Below are 13,917 nucleotides of genomic sequence, written 5' to 3' on the forward strand. Positions count from 1 at the left end.
CTTCTCTCAAGCATCTGAAGCCTCTTTGGAGTATGAATGAATACAGCCTCAGTGCATTCAGAGAAGGATCCGCAGCCAGGCTCTCAAGTACTGTTGGTTCCCCGTTGAGTACTCTCACAGTAAATACTCCACTTCCACACCAACTGACGTGCTTTTCATCACCGCACAAACATTTAGACGTTCATCAGTAACTGGCTTTTTAAAAGCGTCAGGGACACCTCAGCACAATCTCTTCTCAGCTGAGGAGCCAACCTTTTGGTACAGCACTGTGTACAGTGTATTCTGCTTCTGGTCTTATTAAAGGTCCAGTGTGTAGGATGTAGTGGCATCTAGGGGTGAGGTTGCAAAACTGCAACGTCTCCCATGTGGCAAGCGTCAAGGAGAACAATAGTGGCTGACACAAACATGCATATGGCCCTATCTGGAGCTAGTGTTTGCTTTGTCCATTCTGGTCTACTTTATGGAGGAGAACCATCTCTATATGTAGATGTAAATGTCTCATTATAAGGTAATAAAAACACAAGAATTATTATTTTCAGGTGATTGAACACTACTAGAACATGGTTATAGATATTTTATAAAATGTCTGCCTGCCCCTAAACCTTACACACAGGACCTTTAAATGAAAATATCTTTTTAAAAAACAACAACATTTATTCATTTTCCATTTTATTCTTTCTATATTTTCCTAACAATAACCTGCCTTGTGTTTTCCAACTATTCCCCTCTCCCTCTCGATGTGGCACCAGATTCCGAGCTGGCTTCAAGCGAGCGTTTCGTTGGTGCCCGTTCATCAAGGTATCCAGCTATGACGAGTTGGAGCTACGTTCCACGCGGCTTCACCCAACACGCCAGAGCAGCATGTACACGCTGTCTCGAATGGATACCACCGTCATGGTGGTTTATGACCCCACCGAGGGAGATGGCGGCGCCGGCGGTGGGTCCGGAAGGAAGCACTCCCTGTCGGCTAGGAAGAGGAGCTACATCACATCTCGCCACTCGGAAGTCTCTGGATGCAACGGTGGCGATGCAAAAACGCAAAATGGAGGAGCTCCAAGCGCTCAGCCTGAGGAGTTTTCTTGAAGGGTGTTCTCGCAGACTGACACACACACATGTAAGAAAAGAACACACATAATACTCTGTACATACAAATGGTGCACAGGTCATCGCTTAATTTAGATGTAAAAGCATTTTATCGAAGCAGTTACTTTAACATGCAAAGAATGACCAAGTGGACACAGAGATTATTAATATTTTAGCTCAATGGATAATATTAAAGATATCCTGGAGTGTGGATGGATCACTGAGTGGGCTTACTGGGCACAGATGTGAAGTTCAAGGGGTCAGTTTAGAGTGAATGTTATTAGCAGTTATTATTTGAAACCCACACAGCTTAATCAAAAGTAGTGAAGCCTCTACTATGGTGTTTTTGTTTGTGTGTTTGTTTGCCCCATATCCTTTAATATTGGAGCCAGATTGTGATGCAAATATAATTTATTTTATGCTTGCTTCTTTTTCACTACATAATACAGCGGACAGTATTAGGCTACAGTGAAGCAACTTAAGTATGTTTCACAGCAGAATAGATATCGTGATATTATTTTGTATGTTTTTCTGTGGAGAGAGCTGTCACTGTGAGACTGGCTCAATTTGCGAGCAAAGTTTACACACAGGTCCCAAAAGTGTCATCATCACAATTAAAAAAGGACTGTGGTTTGTAAATTCCATATACTCTCTTCCATCCACATGCATGGCTCACAACTGTGGTGTTTGTTAGATGTTTAGGCATCAACCGGAGAGGAATTTATTTCATGTCGCAAACTGCAGCTTGGTTAAACAGGCCTCTGCTTTGGAAAAGATTCATACAGCCTTCCCTAAGTTCAGGGTTTGTTCTCAACTAATAGCATAACCATGAAGTCAGAGTTTACTTACAAAATAGCCTCCTAAAAAATCTGAATTGATGGCTAGCAACTAGGGCTGGGATGGGTGGTGCTAATATAGGGGGGCCTTTACATGTCTGTGCCCCAGGAGCCCATTGTCTCATAATCCATCCATGCTCAGGAGCACCCTTAACAACATATGAAGTGAACAATGCTGAACTTGTTAAATAGTGTTAAAATATGCCTATCACAACTTTTTTCCATGACCAAGACAAGACGATGACGAGGGGATACTGACATCATTTAAAACAAACTGTGACTAAATCAACACGCAATATTGTTGACTAAAAAGACAAGAAGGAAATTTAGTTTGAAAGAAAGGACTTTATTGAAATCTTTTTCTTCTTTTCCTTTTTTTAAATTACAAAATGTCACAAAGCTCTGCCCACTCTCCTTTCAGCGCCCATTAACCAGCTGCTCAGACAGGTCACATTGCAACAGAGAGCTCCACATCCAGCTCACAATCTGCAGTGACATTTTCAGCATCTGGTCTATTTTCTCCATCAGCACTACACCAGCGGCACACAATGAGCACAGTCAACCTGTTCTCATTCCCAGGTCGTCAATACAGACGCTATGTCACACCTCTCAGTGTGTGATACCGATGCACAGGGCACTCTTTAGCATGTCATTACAGCTGAAACACATTGTAACACATGGTTAATGTTGTGAAACAGTCGAGATTAGGTTTGGGTAACAAAACTCCTTGGTTAGGATTAGACAAAACATGTTTGTGGTTAAAATGAGTACATTTGTTATGTAGAGTGTAAGTACGTCACTTCAGTTACATCATTGCCCAACAACCATACGTACATAACGCTACATTAAAACAGTAGGATGTAGGTACGTAAGTTACGTGACATTATGTGAAAAGCAGCACATACTTTTGGTTTCAAACGAGATACACATCGCCGTCTACTCTGTGAAAGTCATGTTTTGTTTGACCAATCTACCTCCCCTCTCTCCCATTCCATACAGCCTTTCTCGTTGAGTACTGCCATGGATGGGTTTACATTGGAGTTGGTTGAAAGCCTGGTGGCCTGGCTCATTGACATGTTAAAGGATGTCTTTGGCATCAATATCACACAGTGAGGGGCGTGATAAAGTGTCAGTATTTGAAAATTGCAGAATCAGAATGGGCTGGTACAGTAGGGACTTGGGACTTGGACTTTTTCCACCAAATTAGTGTATGTATACAGTTTTTAAATGCAGGAAACCCCACTGATAAATAATTTCTGGTGTGGTACATTCAACGCGACTGCTAGTTTTTAAACAGTAAAAAGCAGTATGGATGCCATTTAAAATGTTACAGTCATTGCTCCTTTTTATATCTCTTATTTATGCAGTCTCTCTTTAGAAATTGGTGCCAACTACATTTAAAAAAATGTTTGGACACTGCTTGGATGGAAACAGATGAAATATGTGACAGCCCATCATTACATCACACCAGCAAAGGAGCTAAAATTAGCGCATCCACCCAGGTGTTAAATTTCCGTCACTGCCGATCAAAGTCAATCAGAGCTTGAACCAATAAATATAGTAATTTGTTAAATACAAATGCTAGATGTTAGCAGGTGTTAGTGGGTTTCTTTGTCCAGTGGAAAAGGGGCTTTACTTATGTTGAAGTTAACAGTGACAACAACAAGGTTTTGTTCAGTAACATCTTCCAGAATATCAGAGCAGAACGTCTTCCAGGTCTGGATATATTTCTTTAAATTATATCATCATATTATATCAACACTAGAACAGAGTTGACCAGACCGAGTGGAATGTTTAATATAATCTGATGACTTTATAAGATTAAAATACCCAGAATTAAAGTCAACAAAAAACAGACTAAAACAGTATCAGGCTGACTAAATATAATTAAAAAAAAAAAAAGGACAATTGACGTAAGACTAAGACCAGGACTACTTTTTTTTAATGTTAAAAAGCAGACAAACTTAACACTTCTAATACAGTATTATCATCTAAATTCAAAGTGCTACGCCTTAAGTTTTCTCCTTATCCAGTCCCTCTGCAATAATGAAACACTACTGTAAGTACCTGTTTCATTACAGAACATTCAGCTCTGATTGAGATTAGCATTTAAATACAGTCAGCACACTGCACACTTTCATGAAGGTCTGGGTCCCACGGTTCAAATGATTGACAATGAAACTAATCAGTTCCGCTTGTCGTTTTGCTGCTCTGAGTGAGAGATCATCTCACAATGGAGATAATCTGAAAACACGCCATGGTGATTGTAATTCTGTAAGTATGTCGTAGTTTCATTTCCATCTATAAGTATTAACTGCAAACTTTATGTGACGCAGAGAATTTACTCTGCAACTATTTGCCCCTGAAGCTATGAATGAGCGGCAGCCGAAAGTCACCGATGGAATGGCTGTTGTTGATTAAACTCCATTTGGCTCTGTATGTGGCTTTGAGTTTGGCTCTGCAAGTACTGAAATGGAGTTCGGCTTTCAGTTGTGTAATGGTTGGACATGCTGTGCCTGTAACTGGCATTAAGCCAGAGGCAAAATCCAGTGTACATTTGCGCACGCCAATAGACAGGCTGCTGGAGAATGGACAGACTAAAAGCAAACAAACTAATGAGAGCCTTGTGGGTCGATGGCTGTCATTTTTACAGTGATAAAAAAAAGCTGCACATTGAAGTGCAGCCTTTGTTCTACTGTATAGTGTTCTTTTAAATGCCTTCATACAAAGCAAAACAGATCTATCTCACACAGGCCCTACTCTGTATACTCTATACTCTCCTCCAATCATAAGCAAGCATGTGCCCACTGAAATTTGCATTAATGTAGCCAGCCAATCAGGATGTGCCTACCTGTATACATACGGAGCCTGCAGTATATAAGGCAGCATACACTGCAGTCTGCCATCCTTTTTAACTTCAATTTGCCTACCAATCATCTCTCTCCATGGATGGAGTCACCGTTTCAGGAGCTTTATCACTCCGTTGGCACACACTATGCAGAGAGCGGTGTTCAGCAGCCACCAGTCTGTGAGGCTTGCTGGGCGCTACCCAAGTTTAAATGCCAGCAGCGGTGGGATCATTTCAGATGTTCGACCTGAGGCTTCTCTGCGATGAGAGTGAGCCGGAGCTTGAGATGCATAACCCTCAGATCCTAATCCAACCGCCAGAATTCTGCTGCTGCCTTCGGCCATCCCCACTGAGACAACAACTTTGTTTGCAGATGATGATTACAACATTTTATCGGTGTCCCGCAGGAGTCCACAGCCGACATCTCTCTGCTGAGACTCCCCACAGTGGGTTGTGTTGGCCCCCGAGCATAATAGGCAGGTTGGCAGGAACCCTCTGATTGTGGTCCATGCACAGTCAAAGACATCTGTATGGTAGTGTCATGGTTTATGCCCTGCCTCTTCATACAGTTCTATCTCTTGGACATGTCAGGCTCTTCTTCAGAGTCTGTGCTCGCTGGAATGACGCAGGACTGTTAAAGGATTGGGTGTATGTCATGTGTGTTGCGCCTGACTCCACCTTCCTTAAACCTATGTGTACCCATGCTCCTCGATGACCAGGAAATGTGATATGCAGGGTGTCTCCTGCTTGTCTTTCAACCCCTGTGGATTAGGCTAAAGCTCCACCCAGTTCGGTTGCTTCTCACCTGGGCAGGCTGGGGCCCCCAGGTTCTCCATTGTAGCAACCAAGATTACAGAGAAGTAGGCGGGAAGCATTGAGTAACTTTTAGCCAGTCAGGATCAGTATGTGTCGATGCTATGTTGCGACAGGACGATAATTCATAGGGCTTCACCCACTGTATCCAGAGAGTCCATCAGAGGGCCGAGCCTGTGATCTGTCTGTTAGTCAATGACTTTACAGAAAGAAATAGCACTTCAAAATAAAAGCTCTGTGCAGGAAATTCACCATAGTTCAAAATTAGTTTTTAACAAACCTGACATGTTCACAAGTCACTTGTGGTCCATTCAAAATGGATCCATGACCCACTTTTGGACTGTGACCCACCATTTGGGATCCGCTACCACAGAGTCCAGTAGAAGGCTTTGCCTGTGCTAATAGAACTAGGGTTACAATATAATAACCTTCATTTTTGCCTTTTGCAGTCTTTGGTCTTTCTGTAAATTGTTCCAGCATGCTGTTATCCTGAGTTACATCTTTATTTAACTCCCCTGCTTGTGTGCGCATAAAGTGTTGAGACTGCCCCAGCAAATAGCTAGCCTGTGGCACGTTAGGTTTACAGTACGATAAGTGGAACCATACTGTGAAAGGATTATATGCTGTAAACCATTGGACCAGTGTATCCCCTCTCACTCTGTACACATCAACACACAGACATGACTCGTGGCTGGGAACTAAGCGTAACAATAGTTTTGTTTGACTGCTTTTATCAGTAGCCTAGCATTTTGTTGTGTTACTTTTTCACCAAACATACGTTCTTAAAAGACTTAAAATATTTAAAAAGATATATTTATATATACATATATATATAAAATGTCCTAATAGTTGCAGTAAAGATTTGACAGTGTGTGACGGGAAGTTATTATGTTTAACAAGTGGTAAAAGGTTCCAGGAAATTGACTCTGTCATGTGTGGAACGAAATGACATCTTAATTATTATTACCAACAGTTTTGAATGTTTGAAGACTTCATGAAAGTATTTACTTAAGAATGTGAAGAAAAACAAGTTGTGCATTTCAGTGTCATGTATTTTTGAGCTGTCATCTGATCATTATATTGAAGTTGGTTAAATGTTTGTATGTACTGCTAATCGATCTATTTTCATGTTTCTCTGTATAAATGTATGTGTTTTGTACGAATGTACAGTACAATGTGTGCCTCTATCTGTGTCAAGTGGTGACCATATTATTTGTTGTGTCTTTCAAGGATTATTAGTTAATTTCAACCTGAGCCTCATTTCTTAGCTCTGACGTCATAGAGTGCCCAAGGAATGATGTTTTTCTGTAGGCTGACATGGAAGTTAGCATCGCACTGATTCCCTCTCAAAAAGTCTAGGGGATTCTTTAATGGATTTTGGTTTACTGCTGAAAATAAGCTCTGTGACAAACGTTTATGATACACCACTTTCATGATTATTGAAGTCTAAATGCAGTCACCAGAAGTAAAAGCTAACATTAGACAGCACAGGAGAGCCAGCTCCTCAAGTCAACACTCAGCTGTCCATTAACATCTAAAGGAGAAGGGACATTCTCTCGAGGACAGCAATGTTCTCATCTTGGCCAGAGAGGAAAGATAGTTTGAAAGAGGCCATCTATGTCAAACTGGAATGCCCATCATTAAACAGAGGAGGTGACCTACGACACCACTTATCACCCACCTACAATGCAGTCTTGGGATCCCTCCCAAGACGACTTCACACCCATTCACACCTGGTAACCCTAACGACACATATGATGGCCAGGCGGGTCAACGACTCACATGTGACAAGTCCATTAGAACTGAAGAAGCCCCTTGGATGAGAGGCAAAATGTCTTCAAGAAATGCAAGCAAGTCCAGTTGCCTATGATATAGCACTTATGATTACCATGACCTGGATGAATGAGAATCTTCACCGAAACATTAGGCTATTTAAAAAAAAGAAACTAAACTATGGTTGCGTGACATAACCTCACCACCATAACAAGATCGTGAAACCACGTTTAGCACTGCTCAGTGCGATGACGTACTGTGGTCTCATTTAGCCACTTGTTAGCAATCAACTTTTGAGGACACATAGAGGCTTCAGAGTTCACGAGTTGGGGGATTTCTTGATGCATTCTGTCATAGAACCAAACGTGAAAGTCTCTTAAGCTCGTGTTATCCACAGACCTTATTTCAGGCATCTAACCAAAAACCTATTAAAAAAAATCGACTTTGAGACGAGGGAACCGTGTGTAGTAACATGCTAACTCAGTTCCTGGTTTTAGGACTCATTCCTGTGGCACACTATTATTACACTACCTTATGTCCCCTATATTTTGCCAGAAGAACTAATTTCACCGCTCTAATTCAAAAACAAAACTCAGGTTGAAATAAACTACTGTACTATCCTTTAAACTACTAGTATAATATTATAATTGCTGGCAAATGACAATTATTTTAGTAATTTAAGATGAGGAATTGTAAGAACTCTTTGTTATTGATGATACTAAATGACTTTACAATTCTATATCATATTTCTTACAATGAGACCTCCAAAAGGTTTTTTGGTTTTTTTTTTGTTGCTTGGTCAGTGCTAATGTATTTGCTTAATGTGGCTTCACTGCAATGGTCTTATTTACTTTCTTTTCATGAGTGTTTACAAGTGACATGACATGCTTACGAAATGTAGCTGTGACTTGTTGCAAACGCAGTCAGTTTTAATGAGGAAAAAAAACTCAGCGACTGAGAAATAGTGTTTTGTTTTATGTTTGTTGTCAGAAACAATGCAGGCCGCGGTAATAATCCGCAACTTTTAAATATCTCAATTTTCTGTCATAGAGCATCATAGATTTGACCCCATGGAAGCAAACTGCATTCATGAAAGAGAGATGTAGACGTACTTTAAGTTCCACTTCCGACCACTCCTCATAATAATATGTAAGCATTTTGATGTTTATTACATCATCTTTATCTTGTTATCACAATGTTGTTGCCATAGCGACCTCTTCCCAGCTTGTTAAACATTTCACATATGCTGTTGTAAATACGTGTGAACAGGAAGCTCTTACACTGAAAAACCCACAGCCATACAGATACTGGGAGCAGTTGCACAAAACACCTTAGTTCTCTCCTTAAGTATGACACTTAAGGCTTAATTTCTCCTTAGCTGAGGGACACAGTTGCACAGAATCCCTTAAAAGGTGTCCTTCAGAAAAACATTAACTCATTTACTGCATTGAAGGAGATTTTACAATGGTACAAGTTTCCACAGAGATTGTTTGTTTGCTTGGACTCACTTGTGATGCCTGTTATTGTCTGACAAAGTTGACTTATAGTTAGATGGTGAAAAAATGGCAGAAGAACAGAAGACAGAGGAGGAAAAGATTATACGTCTGGAGGAATGCACTCATAGAAAACACATACTACAAAGTAAATTTGATCAACAAATACCAGAAAACAGGAAATGATTGTAGGAAGAAACTGCAACAAAAATTAATTCAATTAAAGCTAGAGTGTAAAATCAAAAGCCTATCTCTCTTGGTCTCCTGGTCACAGAACTCTCTTCTCAGGGTGTGTTAGTTTTTTCATTTATTACCATAAACTCTGCAGTTGAGATAGAGTCAGACATACTTGTTGTTTTTTGTTGTTGTTGTTCTTGTTTGTTTGTTTTTCTTTTTTACCTTGTTTTGGTTGCTAAGATCTTTTGTGCAACAGTCTAGGGATTCCTAAAGTATAAGACAAAAACAAGGATAAAACCATAAATACATAAGTGCAAATTTTAAGGAGAAGACAAAGATGTTTGTGCAACTAATTTTATTTTGAAGAAAACCTGAAAATCTTAACCTAAGGTGTTTTGTGCAACCGCTCCCAGATCTTATATTAGCCATTATTGTCTTGGTATGAGCAGTAAAAATGTTGTTGCTGACAAGACAAAAATAATGCACTCCTAAGGAAAAGAAACTGATTAATTTCCATGATTAAAAACACACCAAAAAATGTACGTATAATCTTAAAGATGAATCTCTCTGTAGACATGGTCACTGTACAGCACAGACTGTAATTCTGTCATTCTCTTCATTTCAGTCAGCAGCAGAACAACAACCCATGCTTATTAATTTTTTTGTTTAGAAGCTGCTGTCAGACCATTGAAATGCAGTACAATGACCACTCATCACCAAAAGAGTCACCAAAATTGAGATTAACTCAAATGTTGCGGATTATAACATTAAATTGACCTTAATTTAAGTGTCAACATGTGTTGTTGTCTCTGTCTTGCTATAAAAAATGGTTAATAAATTAAAATTCATACTGTAAAACAGAGTGTGAACACTGGAGCAGAGTCAGTACCAGAATTTTATACATCAACTGTTTCATTATAGTGGACAATCTGTGAGGGAACCAACTGGAGTTTCACACTAAACCAAAAAGCTTTCTAAACCTCCACAATCCACAGATTACAGCAGCAGACATCTGAATGAACAACCCTGTTAAGAGCTATTTTTATGCCTCCACGCCAACGACAGCCACGGCCAAAAGCATTATGTTTCTGGGTTGCCCATCCATCCGTTTGTCTGTTCTTCTGTCTGCCCCATTCTTGTGAACCCGATATTTGAAAAACGAAACATCCACTTTGAGTCAAGGATGAACTAATTAGAATTTGGTGGTTAAAGGTCATGGTCACTGTGACTGTCATTCTCGTGAACGCAATATCTCAAGAAGGCCTTGAGGGAGTTTCCTCAGATTTGGCACAAGCTTCCACTTGGGCTCAAGAATGAACTGATTAGAATTTGGTGGTTAAAGGTCAAAGGTCAAGGTCACTGTGACCTCTGAAAACATGTTTTTGGCCATAACTTGGGAATTTTTATGTTAATTGTGACAAAATTTCACACAAATGTCTAATAGGATAAAATGATGAGGTGATTATTGAAAAATAGACCAGCGATGCAAAAATAGAGCTGAGTAGAGTGGTGCCCGCACAAGCAAGCACGGCTTCTGTGTTCAGTGTAGCAGCTTCAATCAATTATAATGGTCCCATGACCCGTGTATTTTGGCCGTGAGTCAATGCACTGATCTGATACTAGTAATTTGTTAATTACCTTTAAAGTAGTTTCACTCCCGGATAAAACAACAGTTTTTCTGGAAATCAATTCTTCGTCTTTGCAGCTCTAAAGCAGTAGTCTACAGCCAGTTGCACTTTGTATCCACTGGTAACACCTGTTTTAGAGCTGCGAAGAAGAATTGATTTCCAATAAACAGTGCAACATTACCAGTTAGCAAAATTTAAAACGATCATAAAACCAAGTTCTAAGGCATTCATCTTCTGTATATTTGTTCATGATTTACAAATGGTTTAACCTGAGCAATGCCATATAACGATAGCAATCGTTTCTTTACAGGGTTAGTAGCAACTGCTAATTGGGGCCCAAGCACCACGCAGTGCAAGGACCCTATTGAAATGCAAGGAAGATTATTCTTCCTCCAAATTAATTGCCTTTTTGGGGCCTTAACATACTCGAAAAGTCATGAAACTTTGCACATACAGTACAGGCCAAAAGTTTGGACACACCTTCTCATTCAATGCATTTTCTTTATTTTCATGACTATTTACATTGTAGATTCTCACTGAAGGCATCAAAACTATGAATGAACACATGTGGAGTTATGTACTTAACAAAAAAATGTGAAATAACTGAAAACATGTTTTATATTCTAGTTTCTTCAAAATAGCCACCCTTTGCTCTGATTACTGCTTTGCACACTCTTGGCATTCTCTCGATGAGCTTCAAGAGGTAGTCACCTGAAATGGTTTCCACTTCACAGGTGTGCCTTATCAGGGTTAATTAGTGGAATTTCTTGCTTTATCAATGGGGTTGGGACCATCAGTTGTGTTGTGCAGAAGTCAGGTTAATACACAGCCGACAGCCCTATTGGACAACTGTTAAAATTCATATTATGGCAAGAACCAATCAGCTAACTAAAGAAAAACGAGTGGCCATCATTACTTTAAGAAATGAAGGTCAGTCAGTCCGGAAAATTGCAAAAACTTTAAATGTGTCCCCAAGTGGAGTCGCAAAAACCATCAAGCGCTACAACGAAACTGGCACACATGAGGACCGACCCAGGAAAGGAAGACCAAGAGTCACCTCTGCTTCTGAGGATAAGTTCATCCGAGTCACCAGCCTCAGAAATGGCAAGTTAACAGCAGCTCAGATCAGAGACCAGATGAATGCCACACAGAGTTCTAGCAGCAGACCCATCTCTAGAACAACTGTTAAGAGGAGACTGCGCCAATCAGGCCTTCATGGTCAAATAGCTGCTAGGAAACCACTGCTAAGGAGAGGCAACAAGCAGAAGAGATTTGTTTGGGCCAAGAAACACAAGGAATGGACATTAGACCAGTGGAAATCTGTGCTTTGGTCTGATGAGTCCAAATTTGAGATCTTTGGTTCCAACCGCCGTGTCTTTGTGAGATGCAGAAAAGGTGAACGGATGGATTCCACATGCCTGGTTCCCACTGTGAAGCATGGAGGAGGAGGTGTGATGGTGTGGGGGTGTTTTACTGGTGACACTGTTGGGGATTTATTCAAAATTGAAGGCACACTGAACCAGCATGGCTACCACAGCATCCTGCAGCGACATGCCATCCCATCCGGTTTGCGTTTAGTTGGACGATCATTTATTTTTCAACAGGACAATGACCCCAAACACACCTCCAGGCTGTGTAAGGGCTATTTGACCAAGAAGGAGAGTGATGGAGTGCTGCGGCAGATGACCTGGCCTCCACAGTCACCGGACCTGAACCCAATCCAGATGGTTTGGGGTGAGCTGGACCGCAGAGTGAAGGCAAAGGGGCCAACAAGTGCTAAACACCTCTGGGAACTCCTTCAAGACTGTTGGAAAACCATTTCAGGTGACTACCTCTTGAAGCTCATGGAGAGAATGCCAAGAGTGTGCAAAGCAGTAATCAGAGCAAAGGGTGGCTATTTTGAAGAAACTAGAATATAAAACATGTTTTCAGTTATTTCACCTTTTTTTGTTAAGTACATAACTCCACATGTGTTCATTCATAGTTTTGATGCCTTCAGTGAGAATCTACAATGTAAATAGTCATGAAAATAAAGAAAACGCATTGAATGAGAAGGTGTGTCCAAACTTTTGGCCTGTATTGTACATCACATCTGGTGAAAAATTTGATATTTTAAGCGGCTCATGCTCAGGCACAAAAAAAAAAGGCTTAGTAGCACCCCCTACAATATTTCTGCAAAGCAGCCCCCAAAGCATCTTTCCCCTACATGTACGAAACTTGGTAGGCACCTGTAACACTCCATGATGTACAAAGAAGCCTCTTGGACCCATGCTCTAAACTGAATGGGAAGTCCGCCATTTTGAATTTACTATCCAATTTTGGCGCACTTTTGGCTATTTCCAGGGGTCGTACTTTAGCGAACTCCTCCTGACTTCAAAGTTGGTCTGTCCCATCGAAAGACCTTAATTATGAAAATTATGGTTAAATGGCTCAATGTCTCATTTGCCTTTCTTCTCAAACAATATAACAACATGGCTTTCCAAACAAGAGTTGCTTTGTGGATTGTGCGCTTTAGCTTCCATATGTGCCTCGTCCTCAGAGTGACAAGTGAATGCTTCGGCAGACAGATGTGCATGTAACCAGGCAACAAACAGCCACCTTTGAGATTACTTGATTACTTCAATCATCAGCAGATGACAATGATGTTGTGTCTGTGACCAAATCTATTATCTGTGACATCAGCCCTGGTTGGTTAAATCAGAAGCTCGTGGTTTAATTACTGGAGGTTGTTTATACAGTAGACATCGTGGGAAATATAAGAAGCCACCAAGTGAAGCTGACGCACGTGATGAATGCTAAGACACAGAGAGTGGATGCAGCAAAAGATCAAAAGATAAATTACTATATGTCGTACACTATGACTGATAGTAATGGCTGAGGGTGTATTTTTCTTTTTTTAAGTATAACTTGATCTGGAAGAGCAGCGGGAAGATGTCCTTTTTGTAAATGTAAAGAATTATAAAAAGGAGGGGATGTTCAGACCTCATCAGATTCAGATTCTATTTGTCAAACTAATAGCAGATGTCAGAGTATGGAGCTGAAATATTAATTTCTCAAGCACATAAAACCTGAGGTTGTTCAATTATTCAGCAAGGTTGTATTAAACTATTATTTTACTCTACAGTGGTGAGCACTGCTTAATAAGGCAATAGGTATGCAGCAGCTCGTCTCTGCTACTCGACACTGCTTTATAGTGCAGTCTGGTCTGTGACAATGCATTTGTCAGGTTTGCATTTGAATATATAATTATATGACAAAGTATAACA

General features: G+C 40.4%; 1 protein-coding gene across 1 annotated transcript in view; it reads left to right on the plus strand.

Moving 5' to 3' along the window:
* tacr3a (tachykinin receptor 3a) overlaps positions 1 to 9,810 on the plus strand; it is a 55,382-nt gene extending 45,572 nt beyond the window's left edge. Inside the window, exon 5 of the mRNA XM_033625017.2 lies at positions 750 to 9,810. Within this exon, the coding sequence (XP_033480908.1) occupies positions 750 to 1,083 (334 nt within the window). The 3' untranslated portion in view covers positions 1,084 to 9,810. The remainder of the gene's footprint in view (positions 1 to 749) is intronic.
* Positions 9,811 to 13,917: the final 4,107 nt, after the last annotated feature.

This window comes from Epinephelus lanceolatus, chromosome 3, assembly GCF_041903045.1.
Source record: "Epinephelus lanceolatus isolate andai-2023 chromosome 3, ASM4190304v1, whole genome shotgun sequence".
NCBI lineage: Eukaryota > Metazoa > Chordata > Actinopteri > Perciformes > Serranidae > Epinephelus > Epinephelus lanceolatus.